Source organism: Lycorma delicatula, chromosome 1 (assembly GCF_047948215.1).
Source record: "Lycorma delicatula isolate Av1 chromosome 1, ASM4794821v1, whole genome shotgun sequence".
Lineage (NCBI taxonomy): Eukaryota > Metazoa > Arthropoda > Insecta > Hemiptera > Fulgoridae > Lycorma > Lycorma delicatula.
In genome coordinates this window covers 117,362,845-117,380,762 of record NC_134455.1, presented here as the reverse complement: position 1 = coordinate 117,380,762, position 17,918 = coordinate 117,362,845, and the positions used below count along the sequence as shown (strand labels likewise).

Below are 17,918 nucleotides of genomic sequence, written 5' to 3'. Positions count from 1 at the left end.
GTGACCTGTTCACATCTTTACAGGTGTCTCAAAATTCATCCTATGTCTGGAAGTGTTTATTAAATAGTTACGTTTTACTTAATAGTATTTGGAAATTTTAAAATCGGTTAAATTTTCATATTATTTTCAAGTAACTTAACGTAAAACAATGGAAGAAAAGTGTTTCATAGGGATTTTTGTGAATGAAGAGTAAACAGTGTATGGCACAGTGCCAAAAGAACTCAGAAAATTTGTGAATTTAGTGATTAAAACAAACAACTTATTTTTTTACATGTAAATTCAGATGTCACTAATGTTTCTAAATATCATGAAAAAATGTTTTTGTCAAAATTCAGTCACGTGTATGGGTAGTTCTGTTATGATTCTTTGAGAACAGTTATTGTTAATTTATCAAACAAATATTAATTTTACAAACTTATCAGTTTTATGAAAAACTTTAAACAATTAACATTAGAGCAAGCTCTTAAAGAAGACATTTTTCCAAATTTTAATTTAATTCCTGAAAAGTCTCTTTGTGTTAACTGTTTCAAAAGTATTTTTTCCCAGCAGAACAGAGAACTGTATGATTGCAAAGACCCAAGAGCAATATATTGCCCCACATCACAATATTGAACAATTGGATACTGCTTTTCCATTTTGGGTGTATCACCTCCATCAAAATTGCAAAAACTAAGTACAGATCAAAGGCCATCAGCATTAAAATTTAAAATAAATAAGGTCCGAAAAATTAAAAAAGAATCTTGAATTTTGTTTTGACTCAAAAGACTCCAAAGACTGTGAAGATCATCCTGTGTCAAGTATTGTACCATTTTCACTTAAGGAAAAGGACTCTATTGCTTGTGTGTATGAAGATCAGTGGTGAGTAGAAGTGGTAGATATTAGCCTCGTAAATGACAATGTACAGGTCATACTTATTGTAATTGGTACCATATTTCTACTTCTGGAAAATTTCAACACATCACATTTCATATCTCCCAGAATCCAAAACCATCATCTGTTCAAAAGTTTATATATACATTTATACAGATATAAATGTAAATATGTACATATATATATATATGTATATATATATATATATATTTCACTTTCTTGTGGACATTATAACTGCCATAATTTTGTACCATCACTTTCAAATTTATACATAAAATATAACGACCCAAAATCTCGGTCCAGTTCGTTAATGGGCAAAATTGGATCATGGTAATGGAAATAAGGGGGCTTTTATGAAAAAAAATAAAAAAAATATTGCTATAACTTTCTTATTAAGTAAAATATCGAATTCATTTAAAGTTCCTACTATTCTTTTAATAAGAGCCTAAAATTTATCTAAGTATAAAATTTTTTGATATCACCAACCATTGGCCCAGGTGGTTGAAAAAATGGGATTTCAAAGACAAAAAAAAATCATACTTCTGTTAACAGGCACAGTATCAAATCTGTTTAAAGTGGTTGTTAGTCCTCTAAACATTACCTAAATCTTTTGTATGAAACAACTTTTGATATGACCAACCCTTACAGCAAGGGATGACCAAAATGTTGCTGAAATTGTAAGAAGATAGGTTTGTCGTATGTTAAACGGTTTTTCACAGGCAACCATAGTCATATTGGGTAAATTTGAAGTTTTTCTTAACTTTAAGGTGGAAATTCATTTTATCCCCTACTTAGCACTGGTGAAATCTACCTCTGCCTTCCGGCATGCCAAAAGGGATTTTTTCCACCCACCTGGACCACGTATATCATTTCAAAAGTCTCAACAAGACAAAGTGTGGGTACCAATCTGCAAGGTCCTGAGAAAGCTGATATCATTTGAACTAACTACAGCGATGGGTGGTTCCCACACAATTTCAAGAGAATTATCAGAAAAGAAATATCACAGCTGTTGGTTAACCACACTAAATAATAAATATTCATTCCTACAAAAGCAAGCTATTTCATTGAGTAATAATTAAAATTTTGCTACAATTTATTTTTTCTTCAATAGTGCTTACAAAAATAATAATGAATTCTTGCTATTAATTGAAATCTCATTTTGGTTAAGTTTTACACACATTTTTGAATCAAAATTGTATTAGGTTACTGGTATTGGTTAAGCACTAAATTATTAATAATCATCATAATAATTTTAAAAAACTATTTTAAAATGTCAACTTCAACAACATAGGACCTAATTATAAAAAATGTAAAGTGCAAAGAAGAGAAGAAACCCTCTTGTTGCACTTATATAGTGAGTCAAAATGGTATCATTTTTAACAGGTTTTACATGACTTTTGAGAGGTTATAACTTTTTTATAAGTAAAATACACAAGAAACTTTTTTATTTGCCTTAAACATCTACAAAAAAACACTGCAATTTGTGCAAATTTGAGATTTTTATCACCAGCCCCGTCAGAGTTATTTGATGTAAATATTTGAATTTTTTTAAAAAACTATTTTTCAGAAATTCATAAAAATTTAGGGGTAAGTATATCACCATTAATATTATTTATGGTAAAACTACTAACACATACCTACATATAAAAAAATAATTCAAACTGTATGGTCAGCCATCCCTGCCTCTTGAAAAAAATTACCAAAAAGTGAAATTTCATCATTTTTCATGTTCAAATTTATTGGTAATTTTCTCAAAGAAAGAAGAGCGATAGGCAAACAAACCACTGGGCCAATGTTTTACCTTGAGAAAATATGATTAAACTGCTTTCTGTTTCATCCTTCCAGGACCACTAGTTTTTTAGTTATGATTTTTTCTGTAAACCCTAACAATCACAAAAGTAGGTGTGCCCACTGTAAAAAAAAATGGCCGCTACAGGTACTATTTAAATAAAAAAATTTAATAAAAATAGTTTTAAGATCCTGAAACATTTGGAAACAAGTGAATAAGTTTCAATTTTTTTTTTAATTGTTCAAGCAATCAGCTTATATTTTTTTGGGACACTTCAAATGGATTGGCCCAGAATTGGTCCAATTTACCCTTTAATAACTTTTAAGAAACTCATGTACTAGTCCATCAGCAATGTATAAACATAATTATTGTTCTGAAGAATAGTCCGATTATCTCAAACTTAGTCTGGTGAACTGGTTCATATTCATAACAGGTCTCTTCACACCTCCAACTGTTAAATCATCTTCAGACATGCTTACAATCAAGTGTTGGAGTGGAACAGTAAACAATAACACCCATAATAGTGATGCAGTTAAAGGCACCATAACTCAAGCTACTCCCACCATTATTGGCATAATTAAAAATTGTACTTTCTTGTATAATACTTACACATAATACAAACATGATACAAACACATAATAATGATTCTGAACAGCAATTTCGGGTATTAATTGGATCAATAGTATCTAATAATTAGCTGTAAAATATTATTCAATATGTTGATTTTAACAGACTGAAAGAGAGATTAAGAAAACGTGAAAAATCAGCCAATGTAATAAAGATTTACTCTAATCATAAAAACGCTGTATATTCGAGTAAAACGCTATTAATTTAATTAATGTGGGGAATAATTTTAACTGTAAAATTCAGTTCCACTAATGAACCATTTAATTATTTAATAAAATTAACGCTATTGAAAAGTTTGTGAAAAAAAACTACAAGACATAAGTGTATAATAACCATTAATTTGGAAGTATTGTTAAAATAATTATCTTAATAAATTAATCTTAAATAATTGGCTTTAATCTACAACTTTCCATATGAATGAACTAATAAAAATTTAATTACATGAATTAATTCCAGTTTTCCTGAAAAATAAACTAAAATCATAACCTGAACCTTAAAAATGTTTTTTTGAATTACGTCGTAGTTTCAAGCAGTAAATTTAAGCAAAAAACAAAACATAAGTAAACGATAACAAGCGCTGTTGATTAAAATGCAATTTCATTCTACATTCAGACATAATAATGATAATGAAAAATCATACATGTATTGATGATGGCCAGTCTCGTTTTAAAGCTTGCAAAACATCGCAAATATTTTCTTGGTTTACTTCTTGAAGTTTGTCGTTCCCCATAGCAATCAGATAAGTTTATTTTACTTTAAACTAACACAAAAAAATACACCTCGAAACAAAAATACTAAGTATTGAAACGAGCTTAAAGGAAATTACATTACCTTCTACCGTCTTCCCCCGCCATAAACCACCCGAGTACATTTTAAAGGGTGTAAACTCCAAAGCGAGTCAGCTGTTGGATCCAGTTCTTAAATATAACTGCGAGCGGATTTACATGCGTTCATGAGAAGTGTTGTGTTCCAAGAGAAGCGAAGGTGTAATATGCTTGTATAAAAGCCTAAAATAGCCGCTTTTTGAATAGACGTGCAAGTAAAACTACACCGTAAGTAAGACTGCACATATCTTATTGCATGACTGCAAACCAGTTCAAAGTGAATAGTCCCCCTAGTATATTTATAAACAAGCAATACTATAAAGAGAAGAGTTTTTCATATTTAAAGGAAATAAATAAATATAATGTAATTTTTGAGATTACGGAGTGGAGAAGTTAACCAAATCGGCCAAAATGTTTTTTGCTAATGCGTACATTTCAATCTGTTCAATTAGTGAACAATAAGCAACCTCCAAGGCCCATTGAGATGAGGATGATATGTAAGACATGTAAATGAGGTGTAGGCTTGTACAACTTAGGCCGACTATTCCGACATATGATTAATTGAATCCCAACCACCAAAGGACACCGGCATCACTGTCTACTATTCAAATCCGTGTAAAAGCAACTAGCTTTTACTAGGATCTGAACCTTCAACTTCAAAATCAGCTATCAAACAACTGAACTGCGATGACGATTAACCATTACACCAGCATGGTGAGCTAAAATGAAATTTAAAAAATTAATTATACCATTTAAGAAAGTGTAAAACATATATTATGTGAACTATGAGAATTTTATGAAGTACTTTAAAACAATTATGAACAAAAACGATTACCAATAAATCATTTCAATATATGAACTCAAATATATATTGCAATAACTATACTGTTGCATATTACAATAAAAATAGTATAAAATACAGTTGACAAAAATGTTCCTTCAGAATATGTAAATATATATAAAATAAAAAATCAACAAAAATTGTGTATACAAATTTAATTTAATATTATGCAATTATTTATAAACAAATTCTTCACTATAACAGGATAAAAGAAATATTTACAGGCATATTTATAATAAAACTTTGTTAAAAGTAAAATATTTCATAAAATATAAAAACACTTATATTTAGAAAATAAAAAATATATATTTAAATATATTATATTATTATTTTTATATATAAGTTTTTTTATACCCCAAAAGAAACACAAAATGGCAAGGGTGTAAATGGGGTCACTTGCCACTTAAAAACATAAACCATTTCTAACGAAATGTTGTCAATCAAATTCACGTCAAGTATGCACTCACAGAAACTGTTAGAAAATATTTTTAAAAAAACTAATATTTAAAAATATTAAACACATAATGACAAGAGTGTAAAGTGCCCTTATCACTTAATCAAACATAAACCATTTCTGTCAAAGTAATTAAAACACCTTCATGTTATGAAAAAATTAAAATGTTCATTCTTTGATTAAAATTTGTTGTAACACATAAAAACGAGCTTCTTCTTTTGCTCTATCGCATAGATTTTCCCTTAGGTCATCCTTTTTTGTTTTCTTCTCCATCTTCCTAAAGGCCTCGATGTCAAATTACAAGGTATCTGAGACCTTGGAGTTGGAATCTTCCGAGATCCCCCGCCAGAAATCGCAATGGAGCTCCTGTTGCCGGCATCAGACGACACCGGCTCCTATGGGGTTGTGAGAAGTACATCACAGTCGAAACTAGATGCACTCACCCTAGAACATGTGAGGCGGCCGAAGTTCTTGCCCTCGCACTTAAAAGTCCTTTGTGTTTTTAGATGCTCTATTTTTGTTTTTACTAAATCTTCTTTTTCCAATATTTTTATATCTATCTTCTCAAATCCCTGCATGGAGATTTTTGCTACTTCCACTTTTGCTTCCAGCTTCATTGTTCTGATTTCAATGTCTTTCGCCTTAGAACTGGACGAAAGTTCTTTCCTCAAAGGAAACAAACTCTTTTGTTTAAAAGATGCTATTTTATTTTCTTGCTTTGGACTTTTTTCTCTGGCTGGACGATTCCAAGTTTGTTGTTCACAATGCGTTCAACCATACTTGCTAACGCAGGTGCCAGTTCTGCAATCGCATCTTTGTTTCGAATGAAGTTGTAGGAGTTGACGCAGCCTGTGCCTACGACAATACCTTCGGCAATCTATTTTTCACGGATTTCCTTGTTTCGAAGTAGCTCACTTTTTGAACAGTCTTGACATCCTTGATAGTTTTTTCTCTTTATACATCAGGCAGTTTCTCAATCTTGCCTAATAATTCCCGTGACAGTTCACGTAGAAGGTGGATCTCTGCAGATGGATTTTAGCAGGCCGGACGAAAGAAGTGGTTGTTGCAGGGGATTTGAACGGACTGAATGTGGCCTGGGGAGGCCAGGTGACTGACCGTAGGGGCAGGATTGTGAAGGAGCTTATGGTGGGGTTGAGGCTAGTCTCCTTGAACGATGGTAAGGTGCCCACCCTAGTGAGACACAACGGGGTTTTATTTATTGACGTTACATTCGTCTCAACGGGGTTCGCACGGAGGACTAAGAGTTGAGTAGTAGTAGAAAAGGAATCTCTTAGTGACCATCAAACGGTCATGTTTGAGGTCGGGGACAGAGCTGCAGTGCATGTGGTAGTTGATGAGAGAAGTGTTATCACAGAGAAGGCGTAGAGAAGTTTAAGGTGAAGATTAGAGAGTACCTGGGCCACTTGTCGGTGGTTACGCCAGGGTACTTGACGGAGGTAATGACTAGGGCTTCAAAGGAGGTATTTGCAGCATGAAGGACAAATAAGAAAGTGGTATACTGGTGGAATAAGGCAGTGGCGGAGATAAGAGCGGGATGTATGCAAGCTAGGAGGAGGCTTCAGCGGGTCAGAAGAAGGAGATCGCGGGAGAAGGCTCGTGTAAACGTCTGCTTTCAGAGAGGAGGAAGAGATATAGGAATGAGATTTCTGCAAGTAAGAAGGAAAGATGGTTAGATTTGTGTAACCAAGTTGGAAGATGATATGGGGTAATGCCTTAAAATTGTTACGGGAAGATTTGGTAAGGCGTTACCCGTTCTGGCGGAGGGTGTGTTTTGTTCGTGTATGGAGGGGTTCCCAGGCACCAATGGGTGAACCCACCGGATTGGTCTAGTGGTGAACGCGTCTTCCCAAATCCGCTGATTTGGAAGTCGAGAGTTCCAGCGTTCAAGTCCTAGTAGCCAGCTATTTTTACACGGACTTGAATACTAGATCGTGGATACCGGTGTTCTTTGGTGGTTGGGTTTCAATTAACCAAACATCTCAGGTATGGTCCAACTGAGAATGTACAAGACTACACTTCATTCACACTCATACATATCATACTCATTCATCCTCTGAAGTATTATCTAAACGGTAGTTACCGGAGGCTAAACAGGAAAAAGAAAGAAAGAAAGAAAGAAGGCACCAATGGGTGAATGTAAGAGAGATTGCAACTACGGATATCAATCTCGTTGTTTACAATGGAAGAGCTTTATCGGGCAGCTCGGAGCTTTGAATGTAAGAAGAGCTCTGTTTAAGATGGGATAATGAATGAGGTGGTGGTGGCTGCTGTGAGGGGGCAGCGGACCAAATGCTTGCCGCCTATAATATGGTACTAATGCAAGGAAGTTTGCCTGACGAGTGGAAGAAAGTGAAGGTGGTGCTGAACGTGGATGATGAATTAATTGGTGCTTCTGGAGAAAGGTAGCGGAGCAGGTGGTGCTAAGGGGTACCGTCCCTTATGCTTAGTAAGTAATATTAGTAAGCTGTTCGAAAGGATGCTCGTGGAGCGGCTCCTTCTGGAGATAGACGTGAAAGGAGACTATAGCGAGCACCAATTTGGATTCGCTAAGAGGCGTACGACGATGGACACCATCAATCGGGCCATGGGCCTGGTTGATGAAGCGGCAAGAGGATCGTGGAGGAAGAGGACAATTCCAGCGGTGGTGCTATTGAATGTAAAAAATACATTCAATCCACTGCCGTTTGGATGCATTATTGATGAGCTGGTAAGGAGACATATTGTCCCTGTGTGGGTAGAGTTGTTGTGAAGCATGCAGAGGGGTGACTAGTGGAGATAACAGTAGAGTGTGGGGTGCCACAAGGCTCCGTTTTAGGGCCTATTCTGAGGAATCTGTCATGCTATGGTGTTCTTAAGGAGGAATATCCAGAAGGCGTCTCGGTGATGGGTTTCGTAGATGATTTGTCTTTTATTGTAGTGGCGAAAACGAAGGCAGAAGTGACTATGAAGGGGAATGAGGCCACTGCTATTGTTAATGACTGGTTGTCGCACTTTACTTGTCCCCTCTGCGAGTAGAAAAGACCAAATTGGTAGTTATGGCGCGGAGGAGACGTTTGGCTCCTATCAAGGTGAGAGTGAGAGATACTGAGTCAACCAAGAAAGCGTAGTATTTAGACGTGTAGCTAGATGGCGGACTAGGGTTCCAGCCATATGTTCTGGAGACGGTCGATAAAGCGCGTAGGACCGTTTCGGCGGTTTCTAGACTGATGAGTAGAGTAGGCGGGCCGAGCTCGTCGAAGAGAAGGATGTTGGCAGCTGTAGTTCGGTCCGTCACTCTGTACGCTGTGCCGCTCTGGAAGAGAGCGCTGGACAAGAAGGGAGCTGTGTAGAGGCTGGAGGGTCTGCTGAGGCGGCTGGCGATAGGTGTTGCCAGAGCGTACCGGAGAGCCTCCACCGAGGCTGTTCTTTCTTTTTTCTTTTGTTTGTGGGCGGAAAACGCCTGGGCGTTATCACCGCCTGGAATTTTATTAATAAAAGTGCGGAAGAGGTACCCAAATTGGTTGGCAGAAGGGAGTTGTTGGTGTGGTGGCAAGAGATATGGTCCAGGGCAGAGGTTGGACATTGGACGAGAAGATTAATACAATCTATCATATCGTGGCTCAAACGTAAGCACGGGGAGCTTACGTTTGAGCTATGTCCTAGGTGGGAAGAGGATAGGAAGGGTGATGTGGAATCCGGTGAGGGAAGTGACCCCTGAAAATGTTGTGGAGACTATGCTCCATGGAAAGCGAAATTGAAGTGTGATCAGCGGGGTAATAGAGTGAAAAATATGGTGGATGAGCGTGCAGTGGATCGTGTGTTAGATTAGGGAAGGATGGACAGCTCCATTCAAGAGGGGTGGGATGTCCGGCGTCTCACTTCCGATTATTGAAAGGGGAGTAGAGGGGATGGTAGGAGGGAAAATAGAATAGACCGTAGTCCTGGTCTGGGGACCCCTGTGGGGATCCTAGATTTGAGGCAAGGCGAATACAAAAGACCGAGACCCGCCCTCTGGTTGGTGCTGTCAGGAACGGCATAGACGGACCTGGCATGGCCCGGTTATGCCAGAGGCTTGAGACAACTGGCATCCTCAAGACTGTGTGATATGGAATCGTAAGGTCCAAACTTGAGGGGAAGGTAAAAAAAAAGGTGGATCACTGCACAGGTCGTCGGAATGGAGTGGTTCTACCATAGACACAATTTCTTTCTTTGTGCAAAGTGCCGCTGTTTGTCCCAACTCTGACATCTAAAGTATCGCAATGGTGTAGGGATGAACGGACGACGACCAATCTATGAAAACCAACATTTATCTTTTCCATATATTTCGTATTTTAAACATCAAAACATGCGACGCGGAGGGTAAACCTTCTCCGTTGCGTCGGGTGTTCAATTGTCAACATGCTCAACTCCTTGCTCGTTCAATTCTTCGACGATTTCCTCTTTAGTGCAGTTGAGCAAGTTCCTGCACACAACTAACTTTTGACGTATTTAGAGTACCATGTGTTGAAACCTCTGTATCTAACAGTCCAGTTATCTTCGCCTTCAACAGACGTGACGATTGTATATCGTTGACGGTTCCAATGAACAATGCTAGAGCAGTCTTTCTTACATCTTTTACGGGTCCTCCAGCAACTTCCGTGATGGCTCGGGCTATCACGAAAGGATTTATTTTGTTAAGATTTCTTTCCTTCCTCTTGATGACCAAATATTTTGGAATCGTTGGGCTCCTTTACGGTTGAAACTTCGTTCGATCCCTCTTCTCAATATCTACGACCTCAACACTGTTTCTTCTCTTCGCCTGCAAAGAAAGTGGCTCTCCAGACGAGGGTTTTTACGTGGACCCTCTGTAAAAGAAGTTGTGGATGATGAATTATACATATGAGTTTTTCAAATCAATATGTCGCAAGGTTCAGGCGGAGAAACGGTTGGGCGTGCTCGGGATCATTGATCCTGCCTGGGTTCCCTCAGTCAGCCGCCTCCCACAGATTTAACCAACCCAGGCCGGGGAGTCAAGTAATGCCTGACCCACGGTACCGAACTCCTAGGGCTCGCACGTAGCAGTAAGAACTCTGATACCCTTATCCATGCGACAATCACTGCTAAGAAGTGACTGACTCACGCTGGACGGCGCAAGACTTCGGCAGAGCAAGCTCACAGCAGTCCACCCTCAAACCAGCTTCACATCCGGAAAGAGGACGGCACTCCCTTTCCGCACTTCGCCAAGCTTCGGAAAAACAAATCACGGCCATGCCTCCCAACAGTGATACCGAGAAACACAACCGCAACCAGCTTGGACATCTCGGGACCACCAATCCCGTACTCCAAAGGGGAGCTCCTGAACATAACCGTAGCCCCGTTGGACATCATAAGTGAAGGTACCGAAGTACTATGTTGTTGCCCGCTCCGGATGTGTGTTAAATGTTATTGCAGAGAGGTGGTGTTAAATTTATCCGGGGAATTATTATTATTTCCGGGATTTAGGCTGCATCACAGAGAAGGAGGATGTGGAAGCACACTGAGAAAATATCTCGAAGACTGCCGGATTAGTGTAACCAAGGCTAATGCCAGGAACAAGATGGTAGCAGTTGTAGAGATTGGAAAGAAGGCTGATTCCTCAATCAATCCAAGATAAGGATTGGCTGGGTGTACTGTCAGATTAATCCTTGGGCACAGGTTCCTCGGTGTTTCAGGTGTTATGGGTAAGGGCATCTGGCTCGTGGATTTAAGGGCCCTGATAGGAGCCGGCTCTGCCTTAAGTGCGGGACAGGAGATCACAAGGCTAAGGAATTTTCCGCCCCCCTCGGTGCATGCTCTGCCTAGAAAAAGGCTTGAGCGCCCCGCAGCTGGCCCACACACCCGGAATAAGGGAATTTCAGGTTTTCTGGGAAGCCCTGGGACAGGCGAAGAGAAGGCTTCGTTAGAATGTACAACGTTCTACAGGCCAACCTCAACAGGAGTCGGCTAGCCGATGACCTGCTGCTACAGCTGGTCAGGGTCAGGGAGGCCGACTTGGTGCAGCGATAAATACCGGGACCGTGACGATTCCCAATGGTACCGCCGAGACCACCGCGCCGGGTACGTCGGGACTGCCGCGATTTGAATTCCGTATTGCAGCAGAGCCCAAGTTCGGAAGCACGGCGCAGGGGAGAGGTTAGTTTGGGTCTGCTGTAGTGCAGTGACAATTTTTAGTTGCTACCTCACCCAAATAACTTGATAGCGGACTTCCGCCGACATGTTGACGCACTGGAGGATGTTGTCATTGCTGCCGCCGGTGAGATGATGATCAATCGCGATATTTCCCTTGCCTTCGAAGTACTGGTCGCGCTCATCCAGGACTGGAAAGTCCTTGAGGACCGGTAGCGACCACCAACACATCTCTGTTAGAGTCCTAGATAGTGCACGGGAGCACCTGAGGCCCCCACAGATAATGAAAAGATACAACATCAACAAAATCGACGAGACTAAGTTCAAAGTAAAGATCTTTCAGGGCTCCTGAAAACATCACCATCGGGGGGGGGGGGGCCGTTGAATCCATGGTTGCTTCAACCATGCGGCTGATCCCTTCTGCATGCGACGCCTCCAAGCTCCACGAGGGGGCTGAAGCATCGGAAGCTACTTGTGTACTGGCGGACACCGAGGATTGCAGGCTTGGGCCGAGAATGTCTTCGATTAAGATAAGCGGCGTAACATGCAAGGAATCGCACGGCCGCGAACGCCAGGTCGGCTGAATATAAGGCGGCGAAGAAGCGGCTCCGTCGAGCTATCAAGATGAGCAAGGCACGATACTGGCGAGAACTGTCGGAAACTGTTGACTTAGACCCTTGGGGGCTGGGTTATAAGATAACTATATTAATATGATTCGGCGATTCATTGTGACATTGTTCCCGGCCCGCTCGGTTCGTGTCGAGCGGGACTTCGGCAACTTGAGCGACTTCACGATAGAAGAGCTAGAGGGAGTCCTATGGTCGCTGAAGGCCAAAAAAGCCCCTGATCCCGACGGCATACCAAACGAAGTGCTCAAGCTGGTGGGGCGCTGCAAGCCCTGTTTGCTTCTAGACATGTATAGTACATGTCTGGAGACAAGGGCTTTCAGCGCCAGATGGAAGACCGCGCATCTATGCTGATCTCGAAGGGCAAAAAAGACCCAGAGTCGTCGTCCTCCTACCACCCATTGTGTATGCCTGTTTCATCTGGGAAAGTACTGGAGAAGCTCTTCTGGAAAACACTGGTTGAGGCGATGAATGAAGCAGGTGGTCTGGCACCCAAACATACGGTTTCCGGCAGGGTCAGTCGACCCTAGAAGCAGTTCAAGAGGTTGTTCAAGCAATGCGGCGAGCAGAGGACTTTTTTAATCATTTTTCGTACCGTGTGGTTCTTCTCGTTACGTTGGGAGTGAAAAACGCTTCAACCCTGCACGGTGGAGCGATATGATTCGGGCCGTGAAGCATCGTTCCACGTGCCTCGATACCTCCTCAGAATGGTGGACGCATACCTGAAGCTCAGCCGAGCCATGCACAGTCAGTGCCTGGCTGGATGACCATAGGTTTTCTATAGCCCTCATCCCAACCCATTAGGGAAAGACATCCGCCTAGTGACGTTCTGGTCGCCACACCACCTCCCCGTTCTTGGCCCTGTTGGGCCTTCTAGTCCTTAGCAAAACGGAGATCGTGGTTCCAACGAAGAAGCGTATCGACACCCTCCACCCGCTGCGGGTCGGAGACGAGGTTTTCGAGACAAAGCCGGCCGCAAGGTACCTTGACAAAATGGCTGATCGGAAACTCAGCTTTGTTGAGCAGCTTCGGTGAGCCACCAACAAAGGTGCGAGTGCCATAACCGCTCACAGCCGGCTCATAACGAATATTGGCACACCAAAGTACAGAAGACGGCGACTGCTGATGTCCAGGGTGCATTCCGTCTTGTTATACGGGGTGGAAGTGTAGGCCCAGGAGTTGAGATTTGAGAAAAATTTGAAGCGGTTCTCGCGCGGGTGCAATGCAATGCTATCTAGCAAGTTGCTTCCGTGTATCTGACGTTATCCGAGTCAGCTGTTCTGGTGATCACAGGAGTTATAACCATTTCTCTTTTGGCAAGGGAGCGCAAGGTGGCCTACAGGAGTGACGGGCACACGAAGATCAGGAGACCATCTCCGGGGAGGAACGGACTTGCTTGTTCCTCGCCTGGCAAGGGGGCAAGCAAGACAGCGAGACCAGAAAACTATGGATCGCAAGGCTTATCACTCTGGTCAGTCCAGATGGTCGTCCTCTCCACAGGTGGAGTACTACGTTACCCAGTTTTTAATTGATCACAGGTACTTCTGCGCTTATCTCCATGCCATAGGGAAAGCGCCGTCCCCCGACTACCTCCATGGCCTCGGTGTACGGGACGACGCCGAACACTCCTTTCTCAAGTGTGCTCGGTGGGCGGTAGATCGCAGGGCACTACAGGCGGGTCATGGAGCAATGAGCCCCCACTATATGGTTGCCCCATTCGTCGGGAGCCATCTCAGGGCCAAGAACGGCGACCTGTATAGTTCTGAGCCAAGTGAAAACTAGGTAACGGCATTCTGTGACTAGAATAGAAGAACTCGGCCTGAAGTAATGTGTTTTTTTTTTGTTTAACCTCCCGGTCCACATCCAAGTAATTCTTTCCGCAGAGTATGAGATGAGTGTTTTGTGGCGTGTGTGAAAAATTCCATGCCTGACCGGGATTCGAACCCAGCATCTCCGGGTGAAAGGCCGAGACGCTACCACTCGTGCTACGGAGGCCGGCTGCACTAATGTGTTAAAACAGTTCTGGATCGAGTCCTGGTAGAAAGGGAGTTGGTTTTAGTCGGTAGTCTGCTGATGGTTGGTTGGATAAGACTCCTAGTGGGAGGCCGACACTCCATGTATAAATGCATTTCACCCTAACTCCCCAAAAAATAAAAAAATATTATTATACGGTATAGGCAGAAAGTCTTTATTTTCATTAACTATAATAGTAGAAAATACCTTTCTTTATAGCTGTATTTGTTAAATTATTAATGATATTTTCTTATATCTGTTTTCATTCGCTCGTTTAATTAAATTTATTTCATTCTTTAATATTATATTATCATCAATATATTGTAAAGCTCTGTTTATCATATTACTATATGTAGCAATTTTTTTATTCAATAAATAGATGGATGGATGGAGAGGTTATTTATAGTTGTTTTTGGTAAAGATTGCTTTCCTGTGTACCCCTAATTTTAATTTTCATTTAACCTTTTTAATATTTATTCAAAAAACTTAGAGTATTATTATTATTTACAATTTTTGTAGTGTGTTATATTTTTATGTAGATTGTTAAGTTTATTAAGAATTATTATGTGTTTTCAAATTTATTTGTTTATTAAATATTACAAAATTATCAACTACATATTTAATCCAAAGTTTTATGTTGTGAATGTAAATGGGTAAAAATTGGTAAAGCTTCGTCCTGAAAGTAAAATTCAATAGTAAATGAATCACAACACCTTGCCGATGGTGAGGGGGCTTGAGTGCCCAGTGATAGAGTAACTGGACCAAAGGTGCAACCATGTCGGAAAGTTATCTGTTCAGAGCCAGACTAAGGAATGATTCCTGAGAAAGAGCAGCAGCTCTTTCAGTAGTTGTTAAGGGTCAGGAGGACTTAAACGGCCATATCAACATCACTCAATCTTCTTAGTACTGCACTGCTGAAAACATTGGAAAACTACAGCTGCTGTTTTTCCAATAAAATGTAACTCTCTGCATGTAACTCTCTTTTCATAACTAAGATGGAGGCACCTTCCTTAGTAAAATATTCCGGAGGTAAACTAGTCCCCCGTTCGGATCTCCAAGTGGGGACTACTAAGAAAGGGGTCACCAGAAAATTAAAAAAAAATATTCTACAAGTCAGTATGGAATGTCAAAAGTCTACAAAAGGTTGGTAGGTTAGAAAATTTAAAGAAGGAAATGGATAGATTAAATGTAGATATAGTAGGAATTAACGAAATTCGGTGGGAAGAGGAAAACAACTTTTGGTCAGGTAATTTTAGAATAATTAACACAACTTCAAATAAAGGGCAGAATAGGTTTTCTAATCAACAAGAAGATAGGGTAGAGAGTAGAGTATTTCAAAATGCAGAGCGACAGAATGACTGAAATATGGATAAAATCAAAACCTAAGCCGACAACAATTGTTAATGTATGTATACCTAAAAGTGCCCATGATGATAATGATGAAGTAGAGTGTGTATGTGAAGAAGTTGATGAAGCAATTAAACAAATAACAGGGAATGAAAATTAAATAATAGCTGAAGATTGGAATGCAAGCATTGGAAAAACAAGAAAGGAAATATTTTGGGTGAATATGGGCTGGGCAAAAGCAATGAAAGGGGGAACGACATAGAGTTTTGCACGAAGTATAATTTAGCAATTGCCAACACCCAGTTTAAAAATCATAATAGAATATATACACGGAAAAAGCCAGGTGACACTGCAAGGTATCAAATAGATTATATCATGGTTAAGCAAAGATTTACAAATCAACTTGTCGACTGCAAGGCTTATCCTAGAGCAGACAATAATAGCAACCATAATTTAGTGATAACGAAATGTAGACTGGGGTTTAAAATCCTGAAGAAAAGGTGTCAGATGAATTGGTGGAATTTAGAGAAGCCTGAGGAAGAGGAGGTAAAGAAGATTTTTGTGGAGGACATCGCAAGAGGTCTAAGTAAAAAAGATAACGTAGAAAATATAGAAGAATGGGAGAATGTTAAAAAGGAAATTCTTAAATCAGCAGAAGGGAACTTAGGCGGAACAAAGAGAACTAGTAGAAAACCTTGGATATCAAAAGATGTATTGCAGCTGATGGATGAATGTAGAAAATGTAAGAATGCTTATGATGAAGAAAGTAATAGGAACTATCTACAATTAAGAAATACTTTAAACAGCAAATGCAAACTAGCGAAAGAAGAGTGGATTAAAGAAAAGTGTCCAGAAGTGGAAAGAGAAATGATCACTGGTAAAATAAATAGAGCATACAGGAAAGTTAAGGAAAATTTTGTGGTACATAAATTGAAATCTAATAATCTGTTAAACATACACCAATTTAGAATGTGAAAGGAAAGGTCGATAGGTGGGTGGAATATATGGAAGAGTTATATGGAGGAAATGAATTAGAAAATGGTGTTATAGAGGAAGAAGAGGAAGTTGAAGAGGATATAAGGGGGAGAAACAATATTGAGATCTGAATTTAAGAGAGCATTAAAAGATTTGAATGGCAGAAAGGCTGCTGGAATAGATGGAATACCTGCAGAATTACTGCACAGTGCAGGTTAGAATGCTGTAGATTATACAAACTGGTGTGTAATATTTACAAAAAAGGGGAAGTTCCATCAGACTTCAAAAAGAGTGGTTATAGTCATGATACCAAAGAAAGCAGGAGCAGATAAACATGAAGAATACAAAACAATTTGTTTAACTAGTCATGCATCAAAAATCTTAATTAGAATTCTTTACAGAAGAATTGAATTGAGAGAAGAGTGGAAGAAGTAGTAGAAGACAATTCAATTTGGTTTCAGGAAAAGTAAAGGTACAAGAGAAGCAATTTTAGTGGTCAGATTAATAGTAGAAGGAAGATTGAAGAAAAACAAACCAACATACTTGGCATTTATAGACTTAGAAAAGGCATTCAATAACGTAGACGAATAAAATGTTCAGCATTTTTTAAAAATTAGGGTTCAAGTACAGAGACAGAAGAACAATTGCTAACATTTACAGGAACCAAACTGGAACAGTAGTAATCGAAGAATATAAGAACGAAGCTGTAACAAAAAAGGGATGTAGTATGTAGGGGGTATAGCAAAATGAAACGACTGTTACTAGATAGGGAATCTTGGAGAGCTGCATCAGACCAGTGAAATGACTGAAGACAAAAAAAACATTAATTATATTTTAGGGCGAGTTTCAACAATGATACTGTTTCATTTACTATACAGGAAATGCAATAAAGGAGTGATATAATAGAATCTTTAAAGGAATAGGCATTAAATGATACTTTTATTTAATTTAATTTTTATTTCTTAACATGTGATATACAAAACCAACCTGTTTTTATTGCTGTAAATGAAACTGAAGTTTGAATGTTTCTATCAACCTTTCTTACAAAATTTAAATTTTGTAAAAAGGCTTAGGTAAAAAAATGAATTTTTGTTAAAAACTGATTTTTAATCATTAAATAATTAATCAGTTGTTAACAATGAAACAATAAATTAATCATATCACAAACATCACAGTAACAACATCTTTCAATTCATCATTGTGAAACCTTTGTGATGCAAGCCACTGTTTAATGTGAAGAAAAAGAAAATAATTGCTGGGAACTAAATCAGGCTGTGGGGTGATGATTGAAGATTTTCTGATGGAATCTTCCCAATCGCTTCATTGTCTGATTTGTCATGTGTGGCCAGGCATTATCATGCAAAAATAAAATCCTCCACCAAATAGCACCCCACATCATTTGTATTTT

The 17,918-nt window shown here is 39.5% G+C and overlaps 1 protein-coding gene across 2 annotated transcripts in view; it reads right to left on the bottom strand.

Annotated features, from left to right (window-relative positions):
- LOC142321642 (uncharacterized) overlaps positions 1 to 4,167 on the bottom strand; it is a 29,457-nt gene extending 25,290 nt beyond the window's left edge. For both annotated transcript variants that reach the window (XM_075359906.1, XM_075359913.1), the window contains exon 1: positions 3,927 to 4,167. In XM_075359906.1, the coding sequence (XP_075216021.1) occupies positions 3,927 to 4,016 (90 nt within the window). In that variant the 5' untranslated portion in view covers positions 4,017 to 4,167. The remainder of the gene's footprint in view (positions 1 to 3,926) is intronic.
- Between the last annotated feature and the right edge of the window lie 13,751 nt (positions 4,168 to 17,918).